This window comes from Talpa europaea, assembly GCF_964194135.1.
Source record: "Talpa europaea genome assembly, chromosome: 13".
In the NCBI taxonomy this organism is placed as follows: Eukaryota; Metazoa; Chordata; class Mammalia; order Eulipotyphla; family Talpidae; genus Talpa; species Talpa europaea.
The window spans coordinates 11,485,259-11,497,313 of record NC_140080.1 but is presented as its reverse complement, the minus strand read 5'-3'; the positions used below and the strand labels follow the sequence as shown (position 1 = coordinate 11,497,313).

At 48.3% G+C, this 12,055-nt stretch overlaps 1 protein-coding gene across 1 annotated transcript in view; it reads left to right on the top strand.

Annotated features, from left to right (window-relative positions):
* PDE5A (phosphodiesterase 5A) overlaps positions 1–11,706 on the top strand; it is a gene marked incomplete at both ends in the record, with an annotated part of 113,575 nt that extends 101,869 nt beyond the window's left edge. Inside the window, 7 exons of the mRNA XM_084252122.1 lie at positions 966–1,053; positions 4,406–4,506; positions 6,301–6,378; positions 7,730–7,793; positions 9,144–9,218; positions 10,064–10,147; positions 11,569–11,706. Coding sequence (XP_084108248.1) covers positions 966–1,053; positions 4,406–4,506; positions 6,301–6,378; positions 7,730–7,793; positions 9,144–9,218; positions 10,064–10,147; positions 11,569–11,706 — 628 coding nt within the window. The remainder of the gene's footprint in view (positions 1–965; positions 1,054–4,405; positions 4,507–6,300; positions 6,379–7,729; positions 7,794–9,143; positions 9,219–10,063; positions 10,148–11,568) is intronic.
* Positions 11,707–12,055: the final 349 nt, after the last annotated feature.

Here is a 12,055-nt window from a genome sequence, read left to right as displayed (position 1 = left end):
GAGCCCACAGTATTGGTGGGAAACAGCAGGAATAGATGTGCTCACCTGCCCCCTGCATTTTCCTTTTACTGCTTTTGGTTGCCCTTAAGCATCACTCACTTTGCAGTATTTCTTTGGACAATTTGGGGAGCACCTGTATCTTGAACAAATGACAGTGGAAGGCTGGCTCCTGCAGCACCATAGAGCATGAAACCAGCTGTATCACCTACCACTGCGCGGGGTGTGCAATTCCTGAACTTCTCTTCTGTAAACTTGGGGAACGGGGACTGTCAGGTACATGTTGTTTCTCTTGTAAAGAATGGTAGAAATTGTGTTTGCTGCTGTGGAGGTGGAGCGCTGCCTTGGTCCTGCTGCAGCACTTGACCCGTAACTGTCCTCTTGGCCCAGCCAAGCCAAAGCTCTGCTTCCCTTGTATCCTGGACACAAACCACCTGGATCCCACATGGGGAAGTTGCTCTGATGCAACGAAATCCTCCCTAGTCTTCCAACACTCACACCACCGAGGGCCAGCTAGCTGATGCTTCCCTTCTGTGGGGGCGCGTGACCCCAGGCTCAGCACGCCTCCAAGGGAGAGCTAGCCTGCAGATCTGTTCCCGGTTTTAAATTAAGTGGAATTCTGAAATGGAAAATCTTACTGGTACAACTGGTTTTGTTTTTCACATTTAGAGAAAATCCCTCGTTCTTTTTCCTCCTGCTATTTGCATCGCTGTCAACACCAAAGAAGTTGTTCTGACTTTGAACCAGCTGCAATTATGGGGGTATTTGAAAACAATTGACAGCCTCCTAATGCATTACCCAGAGATGACTTCCTCTTGTCATCAAAAGGAAAGACATGTATGAGTTGGATTAGTCCTTGAAGGGCAGCCTCTTTATCAGTTAACTCATAAGCAGAAGAAATTGATCAGCTAACACACTGAGCAAAATGATTGTTTATTTTTTTCTTTGTTCAACAAAACCACTTTCAGAAGCGAACACCCGCTCGCCCAGCTCTACTGCCATTCCATCATGGAGCACCACCACTTTGACCAGTGCCTGATGATTCTCAACACCCCGGTAAGCACCTAATTTGTGGCTGTGGAATGTTAAAAGAGCTTTATAGATTCAGTTTTATTTTTAAGTTTTGGATCTATTCCCAGCATCATAAATTCTTGAGCACGCTTTATTCCTTTTTCGGTAAGGAAGGCAAAGCCAAACATTGGTGATCTTTACAGCCTCCCTCCTCTGGACAACCAAAACTGTCTCAGTGGTGTCGGATTAGGGAAATTTGGTTCCTATTTGGTTATTCCAAATTAGAGACAAAACCCCTGATATTTTATGGCTCTCGGTGGATTCTAACCTTTTTTCTTTTTTTTTGGGGGGGGGGGTTAAATGAAGTGGATTATGCAGTTCTCAAGTTTGCTTTCACAAGGCAATGGCACCATTTGTTTTTACTGAGACTTCTGACCACTTGCAAAATGTTTTGTTAAGGAATGAAGGAATGAAGCTATTTAACATCTCAGAAATGCATATTTATCAACATAAGCAAGCATGTGCTATACATATTTGTGTTAGAGAAAATAAGATGAAAATAATGAACTCCAAAACATCCACAGTGGTTGCCTTTCTAATCATTAACACTTTTCATCATTGGTATTTTGGTTTGTTCATATTGTATGCATGAATTACCTTTTTTTTTTTAAAGATGTATTTATGCATACAAGAGCTGGGGTACAGGCCAGAGGGGTGGGGGTGAAAGGAGTCATGAGAGACAGAGCAGGGAACAGAACAGGCAGACTGATGAAATACACTGCTGAGGGGAGCAGCGGGCGAGACAGGAGAGGTCTGCTGCGCCATGTGGGTAGCTCCCTGGTGGGGATGGAACTTGTGCTGCAGTGGCTATAGATAGCTTCATAGGTTGTGTCTTAACCCCTTGCGCCCCCAGGGAGGCCCCTCAATTACCTTTCTAATAAGAAAAAATTAAAAGTTTTAATACCGGGTTGAACAAAGAGAACACGCAGGGTAGACCCTTACAGCAGTTTTAGTCCCCAGCATTGCGTTCTCCTATTGCAAGCTCCTGCCCCATGTCCTAGAAGAAAACTCCTGTGTCTATGGATTTTCTGGTCCTTCTTCACAAGTAAAAGCCAACTAGTTACTGTAGTTCCCCAAATAAGTTACCGTCCTGAATTTGGAAACCCTGGTGTCCCGTCCTGGGTGACAGCTCAGATGTTGAACTGGCCTTGAAGGTGCCGGTTCCCCCGGCCTGCCCTGGGTGGCGCCTTTCTTCCCCTGCTTGTGTTTCTTCTCTCCGCTTCCTCCGCCTCAGCCATGTGGCTCCTCCTGGCCCACGTGGAGAGAACTGGAAAGGAGAACAGAATAGGTGCGATGGGGTGAGCTGCCTCCACAGCAGCTCCCAGGGCGCCCTGGAGGTGTCGAGCGAGCAGAGTTCCGTCCCGTGCCCTGACCACAGCCCAGGGCCTCCTCGTGGGCTGCTCCCCGACAGTCCCTCTGCAGGAGGAGCAGCTCTGTATGCTGCGGCTCCCTCCTCTGCTCCCGGAGAGCTGACCGTCCACCTCTGCTGCCTTTCCTTGAAGGTCCTTTTGCCCTCCCTGGGGTCCCTTGAACGGGACTGGGCTTCAGTGGACTCCACGCCTCCCAAACTCAGGATGCAGCCCACACCCTGCAGCGGCACCCGCTGGCTCTCACCTGTGGAGAAGGGGAGGCTGCCGCTCCTCTCCCTACACGCCACGGGTTTGGGGGGGTGGGGCGAGTCACCCAGCCAGGTCCTCACACACCTGCCTTTGTTCTAGCGCGAGGTGACTGCTCAGTGCGCATCAGCTCAGGGGGGTCAGTAGGGAACCCAGCATTTCCACTCGGTTGTCTGTGTGCGTCTTTCAAGTCTGCAGAGGCAGCCGGTCACCTCCAGCTGTACCAGGAGCAGGTCATTTTGTGCTTGCCTGGGAAGGGGCCGGGCTCTGAGTGTGCTGCCCCGCTAGTTTCCTGTAAACCATGTGCTTCTGTGTGGAGTTGTTCAGAACTAAGCCTTGCGAGCACCACACATGTGTAGGTCATGTTACCAGCAGCAAGTCAAGACTTGCCTCAGGATTGGCCAGGTCTGTGCTCCAGCTAAAACTTGTGTTTTATTTACTCTCCCAGGCAGTGTTTAATAAGCTGACTTGCTTAAAAGCACATTTAACAATATCCTACTGGACCTCTCTCTGTTAGGACGTAGGGAACGTATTACTTACTATGCAAGGACTCGGGCTGTGGGGCTCGCCTCAGGCCGCAGGGCCCGTCTGTGTCACGCGTCTCGTAAGCGCGGACGCGCACAGGAATGCGCCGCTCTGCCGTCATTAAAACGAAGTTAACAGCAAACGGACGTTTCCTTTTCCACTTGAAATGGTTGTTTCACAATAAGTAAAAGTATCACAAGGTATTTTCTGAACAGTTTTCTGTTCGGTCCAGAACCTGAAATGACTGACTGCCTGGAGACCATGTTCACGGGTGCGCACTGGTTACCATCAACGTTGCAACCAAGGAGGCCTTGGTTAGATGCGGGCCACGTGCCGGTGTCCAGTCACCCTTTAGCCAGGTTCAGACTCGTCCTGCCATCCTCAGCAGTGGCCCGTCTTCGGACAAATCCTTTGCCTGCAGGTCCAATTCCCGAGCCTCTGGAGTTTTTCTTGGCCCTAAAATTTAGGAGGCACAGCTGGATCACACTCCAGATGTTGTGTTGCGTATCGTGCGAGTATCCATGTAGTTTCACTTAGTATAAGCCTAGAGGGCCACTCCGTTTTAAGTTAGAAGCTGGAAATGAACAGTGATGACATAGGAGAACTTTGCATAATCTGCCCATGCATTTATCTCTGTATTAAATAATCTTCATAGATGTTTCAGCCCTTGCTTTTTTCCTACTGCCAGTAACTATGCCCCTGACTCCTGCCTGCTGCCCATGTATGTTAGCAAGTGCCTGAGGAATGCAGGGGCCTCAGCATTAAAAGTAAATAAGGGGGCACCCAAAATGTTAAATTGTAGAAGCCGTTGAGAAATGGCTTTCTAATTAGTCGTTCGGAAGTGTCACCACCAGATTCTTCAAGGCCATTTATTTGACTTTGGTTTCTCCAAGTTTCCCTTACAAGAGTTCACCTGCCTGCAGGAAGGAGATATAATGATCTGGCTTCAGGCCTGAATGAAGGCCTGGAGAGTGTGAGAGCCGGGAAAACTGCATCCCCGGGCATGGGAGCCCTTCTGCAGCAGTTGCTCTTACAGGGAAGGTTACGTCGGGTGGCTGCTTGAGCGCATGTTCCCCACATCCACAGGTTCAGAATGCGAGGCGTGCATTTCAGATGTGACTGTACTTTCAGGTTTTGTTCTTGCCGGCAGTTTCTCCAGGTGGAGTGCTAATGGTGGTTTTCTTTTTCCGATAAAGGGCAATCAGATCCTCAGTGGCCTCTCCATTGAAGAATACAAGACCACGCTGAAAATAATCAAACAAGCTATTTTAGCTACAGACCTAGCGCTGTACATCAAGTAAGTGTCCAGGAATACCTGGAGATACCCAGGTCTTGGGGGAGTGTTCGCCTGGGTTCAGACTGCAGATCCACACAGGGGCATTTTAGATTGTAAGGACAAGCTGTTTGTTTCAAACGCTGGAGCATTATCTTAAACAAAGCCAGAAAGGCTACTCTTTGGCTTACTTACTGATAGAAACTCTAGAACAGTTATTTCTGATGTTATTAATCAACTTCTGTGTCTCTGAAGCTGTGTGCGCCCCAGACTTCCTCCCTGCTGACTTGTCCAGGCCCCTTGCTCTTGCTCCTGTGTGTTAACCCAGGCAGGAAAAATTGCTGAGTGACAGACAAGACGCTTTTGCTCCTTATTACTTGATTTTGGTAGAAGAGTATTAAATACAGATCCCCGGATGCTCCCCGGGGAGCATAATTCAGTTGTCTTTCTAAAAGTTAGGCCGGACCTTGCTGCCATCGGGCAGGCCGTGGTCCCCTCCCCACATGCAGACGGAGGTCTTGGCTACATGTGTGGGGGGGACAGGAACCAGGCCATCCCCCTCGTGGCTGCCCAGGACTTCTGTACAGGGATCTCTGCCCATGGTTTACATCCCTTCGTAGAGGAAGTGGAAACATACACAAAACCGCACACCGGAGAGCCACTCTTGTACATTTAAAAGCAAATTTTATTGCCTTTGTTGGATCTTGGAGCACTTCACAGATAATAAGAGTGTGAGGAAACAAGGTGAACTTCAGGTTAAGCAAAACATTTGGAGGAGAGGGATGGTTGACATTCTCAGAATTTGAAAATATCTGCCACTGCAAAGCCTTCCCAATCCTTCCAGGACACAAGGGTCTCTCCTCTGAGCTCTTAGGAAACTCGCTTTTCCTTTCTAGAGCTCAGTCACATGTGGTCAGTTCTGTCATAAACCAGTTTTTCACATGATGCTCTTGTGTCGGGCTAGATTTTATTTTTTTTAAAGATTTATTTATTCATACAAGCACTGGGTACAGTCAGAAGCGCGGGAGGGTGAGAGAATCCACCAGAGCCAGAGCGGGGAGCAGAGCAGGCAGAAGGACCAAAGTACACTGCTGAGGGGAGCAGCGGGCGGCAGGAGAGGTCTGAGAGCCATGCGGAACCCTCCTCTGGTGGCCGGGGAGCATCCGGGGATCGAACCAGCACTGCAGAGGCTGTGGGCAGCTTCGCAACCCAGCGCTCAACCGCTGCGCTTCCGGGGAGGCCCTCTGGCTAGATTTTAAACACTGAAAAGAGCAGCTCCCAGCTTCTGTCTTCTGACTTGCACAGGTGTTTGGAAAGAAGGTGTTCACGGCACACTGAGTGAATTAGTGCACTTGGTCTTTCGCTGCTTCAGAAGCACCTCACAACCTTATTCTGACAGAGTAATTATTATAAACATGTTTTATCCTATACAAACAAGGCCTGTTAAGTTGAAAGTGAAACCAGGTAGATCTTGTGCCATCATTTAAAATTTTGAAGTCACTCAGGACATCAAAATGTTATTCCAGCTTCATTTTCTAAAACATAATCAGGTTATGAAAATCAGCTACCATTGTTTATAGACTATAGTTAAAAGTAGGTGAGGTTTAATGTTTTATCCCAAGAAAATGGTAGAAGGCCAGAAAGTGAGGTACTAAAGATTTTCAAGTGGTGAATTTGCTGTTGGGCTCTCTGAAGTTGGGGGGAAAAACACACTAGATGTTTCTCCCCCCAAATTTGCTCCATGCGTCTTAGTAGCCCAGAGAGACGCAAGCCTGCAGACTACTGACTCATAACCACTCAACTTTTTTTTTCTTCAAGGAGGCGAGGAGAATTTTTTGAACTTATAAGAAAAAATCAATTCAATTTGGAAGATCCCCATCAAAAGGAGTTATTTTTGTAAGTAGGCATTACTGTGCTCCAAGTGTAAGTGTTGCTGCCCGATTGAGTCTGTGTCTGTCAGACTTTATGGCCATAGCTTGTTAACAAGATGACAGTCTTGGGGGTCTCAGACTTCTCCAGTGGTCAAAGGGCTGATGGGGATACTGACCGAAAAGACAGCGCAAATTCAGGTGAATAAATCCCTCCTTGGTCCTAGAAGGGCCGTTAAAATGCAGTAGAATATTAGAGCCAGGCTGGAGGGCCGCTTACTGCCCTTTCCAGTTCTTACAGCAGAAGAGCTGTGAGCCCCGCCTAGCGATGGTGGGGCCAAGAGGTTGGCTGTGCAGAGTGTCCTCGTGAGTGAGGGCAGAGGATGTGGAGATTCCTACCTCCCTCACCTGTACCTTGGGCCTTCCCTTCTCTGTACCATGCCTTTGTCATGACAAGACTGGGTCAGTGAGACAGAGCACAGGCAACAGGTTTTCTCAGGAGAAGGAAATATCTTATTTCCAAGTCTGGTGTGTGCTCAGTTGTCCTCACAGCTGAGGTGTGTGAACTGGGGACCAGGTCATGACCCACACACCTGGTTGTTGTTACCCCCGGCTCTGGTAGGTACCCTATCTTTCAGAGAACACGCTTTGGTTGGATTTCCCTGGAGAGACACCCGATGTAGTACTTTACCTTGAGTGTTTCTCTGTTACATTAGTGGCCTTTTTGCCTATCTCTTCAAATAAATTAAAAAGATTAAATGGCCAATACTTGGATCTGACAGGAGAAAACCCAGAGGTAAAGGTGGATTCATTTTCCTGGGGCAGTTTGGGTACTTACAGATTCTGGAGCACTCGTCACTGTCCCCGGAGCCCTGCATGGTCCTCACTTCTCTAAGGGGCGGGGGAAGAAAGCACGCGGTCCTCTTTCCCTTGTCACCTCTGGCTATGCTATTTCATACTGCAAAGGCTTTTCACATGAAAGACACTACATGTGATGAGCAAATTGGGACACCTAGCATAATTCTCTCTTGGGAAGTTATTCAGTATCTGGTACCATCTTTTAACTATTAGTATTCAACATATACTGTCACTGAGACCTGATTATCAAGGTGGAAAAGTAATAGGCAAATTTTTGCCAAGAGGTTGATAATTTCCTCCATTGAGCCAGGGTAGCATGACATGAGGAAGCCTGAAGTGCAGTTCTAGTAGCTCAGTGGCTGATAAACACAGTGGCCCACTGGGATCACTGGACCAGCTGTGCTGTATATAAACTTGGTCTTTATAAGCTGCCATCCCCACGTGGTCTCATTGGAATGACTTACCCTGGATGTGTGTCTGTGTGAGAGTTAAAGGGACTATGGCCTTGTTTCCCCCAACAGAGCGATGCTGATGACAGCTTGTGACCTTTCTGCGATCACAAAACCCTGGCCTATTCAACAACGGGTATGTTGCTTAGTGATGATGAAAGTGATCGTTAAAAGGTTAAACTAAGTCACTTTGACAGGTAACTTCTGAAATATTTGTGTTTTTTTTTTTGGTGGGACCCTCACCAGCGGCTGGGGAATGAACTGGTGCTTCAGAGGCTGTGGGCAGCCTTGCAGCCCAGCGCTCAACCACTGCGCCACCTGGGGAGGCCCTATTTGTGGACGTTTTAATCTGATTTTCAAACAGTGCCACAATGACATAATTGGGCACAAATAGGTTTCCTTTGTGAGCTACTAGCACTTGATCAGATAAATTGGAAACCCATCCTAAGTTGACTATAGCTGAAGTGGAAGACCACATGCCTCCACAAAACGCTGGCCACACAGTGCACCGTGGAGCACTGGCTTGGAGACTCCAGAATATACCACTGGAAAGGAGCAAGGTTCCTTCCAGGATGGAATTCTGAGACAGGAAAGGTACAAAAATTAGCCCAGAAATCTTGTTTGTGCAGAGAGCAAGAAACTAGGAAAGGCCAACGGTGTGGTCAGAAGAACAGAGAAAGCCAAATTAATAAGGTCTCGGAGGCCAAAATGGAACCACTGAGCTCCAGTAAACGCAGTGAAGTACGTTCAATGTTTCCATCCAAGAGTTCAAAGTAATCATAAAAATACTCAATCTTTGGGTGGCCATCTTTCCTAGATGCTTAAGAATCAGGCTGATTTTTAAAACAGCCATTAGAGAAAGCATTTACTTACATGAATTGTGCTTCTGCGTAACTAAATAATGGACATGGGGAACTTTATTTCAACTATGAGGGAAATAGGACTGCTTACTTGATAACCTTTTTTGCAGCCGCTCTGCCCTCCCCCCCCCCCCCAATTAACGATGCTAAGCAGAGAGGCAACTGGGCATGACACGGCTGGTGACGGGGTAAAGAAAACCTAATCTAACCGGGCAGCTAGTGCGCATACCCAGTGCGTGGAAGGTTAGGGCAGATGCCAACAGGGACGCAGCCAGCAAACCTGGTGTGAACTGCAGGGTAAACACCCAGTTTCCTCAACAGCAGCAAACACTAAGGACAGTCTTTAAGCAGGGAGAAGAGGATGCTGTAGAGCGAAAGGATCTTGAAAGGTGGGGGTGGGTCTCCACGTGCAGCTGCGCCCACAACGCTCCCAGCTTAGGGGATCAGCAAGTCCAGCCTTTGTGAGCGGACGTGTATTTCAAGCGAAAGAAGTGTCGTTTCTTCCCCCCTTTCCTACTTTAACCTACTAATGTGGTCAAAAGCGACAGCCGTCATAGACCGTCTTACTGTCAGGCCTCTGGGGTGACGTGCTTCATTGCCGAGGCTCCGTCTGTGGTCTGTTGCAGATAGCAGAACTTGTAGCGAGTGAATTTTTTGACCAAGGAGACAAAGAGAGAAAAGAACTCAACATCGAGCCTGCGGTAAGTGTGCGCTTTTCCAGTAAGAACTACTTGAATACCTTTTATATTGTAGGGCTTCAGTGTAAAAAAAAAAGTGCTTCATCATGTCATACCCACATTTTTTGTTCATTCTTTTTTCATTGAGGTGTAGCCATTTTTCACGTTTGCAGATGCTCTTGCACACCTGACTTGTAGCGAGTCCCTGACGTAGCCGTGGCCGCAGCTCACCCAGCTCTTGGTGTCTGCGCTGCCATCCTTAGCCCACACGGAGCTTCCACAGGGCTTTCATCCCTCCTGCCTTTTCACATGTGTCTGAAAGACAAGAAAATGATTATTCCCACACTGTCTTTTGGAATGAGTGTTTGTGGAAATGAGCACAGTTGTTTTGTCTTTCCAATTCTAACGGGCCTCTGCGGAGCTGTGGTGAAAAGGGAGCTGGTCAGGAGAGGCCCCTCCGCTCAGCCACGCTGATTCTGGGTTAGGTTGGGGCTAGTGCAGCAGCTCAGAGCTGGTGGGAAGCAGAGTGACGGACACGGCTAAGGGTGAAGCGGCTTCATTTCCAACAAGCATTGCCAGTGGGCTGCTGGGTACTCAGGCGCGAGTGCTTTGGAATAAGCTCCCTGTGTGGAACAAATGTGACCCGGGGGCTTTTTCCCAAAGCTGGGGCCACATCAGTGGACAATTCATAAAAAGCTCCTGTGTTCTTCAGAGGCACCCCCACTCTCCAGGGCACAGACCCGAGCTCGCTATGTGGGCGGGGGGCGCGCAGGGGCCTCGCCCGGCCGACCAGGCACGTGTCTTTTTAGCACCGCTTTGCCCAGGGTTCTCTAAGTGCATGCGGGTCTCTCTCTGCGTTTTGTTTTCAGGACCTCATGAACAGGGAGAAGAAAAACAAAATCCCCAGTATGCAAGTTGGGTTCATAGATGCCATCTGCTTGCAACTATATGAGGTATTTATGAAAATTACTACATTTATTAAAACTGTTGTGAACGTAAAGCAAAAGGGAATGGAGGAGATGAACACTCGGCATATGTTGCTCTGTCAGGAAACAAAAATAACAGGATTGTTTCTTCTGCTGATGAACATGTTATTTGCTGTTTCTCAAAAACTTCAGGTCACCCATGTCACTGCTTAGGGAAAGCTGTCTGCCAGGTTCCAGCAAGCTCTGTGTTGTCAGTGTGGCTTTAATGTTTTTAAGAAAGTTTTGAAAATAAAGAAAGGTTGCTGATCGCAGGTGCCCATTTCTGTACACCTGCTGGCTGTTCTTCCTGAAACATCCACTTAGTAGCCTAGATGTTAACAGATGCTGCTGTCTTGAAAATGCCTTAACTTTTATTCGGGAAAGAATGCTGACCAGGCGTTAACATGGCCTGGTCAGACCAGTAGAAACCCTCAAACTCTTCTCACCTGGACATTCCACAGAAAGTTCATCTTCTGGGGAGGCGGTGTACCGGCCGCAGTCCAGTAGGGAGGGGCCCGTGGCCTGGGGCTCACCTGTGCCAGGGTTGTCGCCATCCCGACCCCGAGTGACGGGCATGGGTGCTGAGGAGAACGGGCTGAGCTGCTGCGGCAGCCTCGTCTCTCCCACCTCGGGCTCACTCTGCAGAAGCGTGTTCTGGGCACTGAGTCACACGCTGCCAGCGCTCTTCCCATAGATGTCCCCACCCCTGGAAACAGGATAGCAGATCACCTGTTAAACACTCTCTCCACAATCCATCTTTGTGCAAGGATCTATTTTGTGTGAATTCGATGTTAACTTTCCCTGTTGTTAACCGAGAGTGTGCCGGTATATACCTTCCGACATTTTAAGTTCCAGAGGTTACTCTGCAATTCATTAAGTGAGCTACATCTTTTTTTAATAGTGCAAAATAGTAATACACTCTATTGAATCCTGTTGTGGGGTATTTAAATAATTTTCAACATTTCTATATTACAAAGCAGCTACAAATAGCGTTGTTGGAGCTAAGTAGTTATGGTACTGTAGTTGGAAATACCACACGTAATTATGAAACACTCTGAAGGGCATTGTATAAAGCCATTTTAGAGAAAACCACAAAGCTAAGCAGTTGCCAGTGCAGTTCCATCGAGGGAGAGCAAATGTGCAGACAGGCCAAAGGCGCAGATTCCAGAGAGCCGTGCGCACAGCTCCATCTTAACTTGGATGTGACGCTGTTTGGCCAGTGCGCATTTGCCCTATCAGTATGCACACCTCGTCCGTACAGCCTACGGGGGCCCATTCCCATGTGAGCTGGGTATATGCTCACAGCTTCTGGAAACCCCACGTGAGGGCTGGAGCCTTCTGGACCAGCGTGGGGAAAGAGCTAACAACTAGGAGGCAGCCAGGAAATAAGCTGCCTTTTTCTTTTTCAGGCCTTGACCCAGGTATCACAGGACTGCTTCCCTTTGTTGGACGGCTGCAGAAAGAACAGGCAAAAATGGCAGGCTCTCGCCGAACAGCAGGAGAAGACCCTGGTGAATGGGGAAAGCAGCCAGGCCAAGCGGACCTGAGGGCCTGGACCGCGCAGCAGGCCTCATCTTGCTCGCCACGACACACATTGGGCGTCTACATACCACTGCTGCATCTCCCATTTGCACAGGTTTTGAGAGCATAGCACGGAGTGTTCACAGGGGACTATTTTTCTATTTCTTTGATGCCACTAACCTGCCATGATGAGCGAGCCCCACCCTGAGCACCCAGACGAGCGCGTCTCTCATGCACTGCAGGGTGCTATTTGCTTGGGGTTTTTAAATGGTTGGTTTTGTGTTTTCTGCTTTAGTAATCTTCCAAGAATGTTGGGAATCTTTTTTCAAAAATAGGCTAGCAGCAAATAGAGTCTCTTCTGTGACACCTAAACCT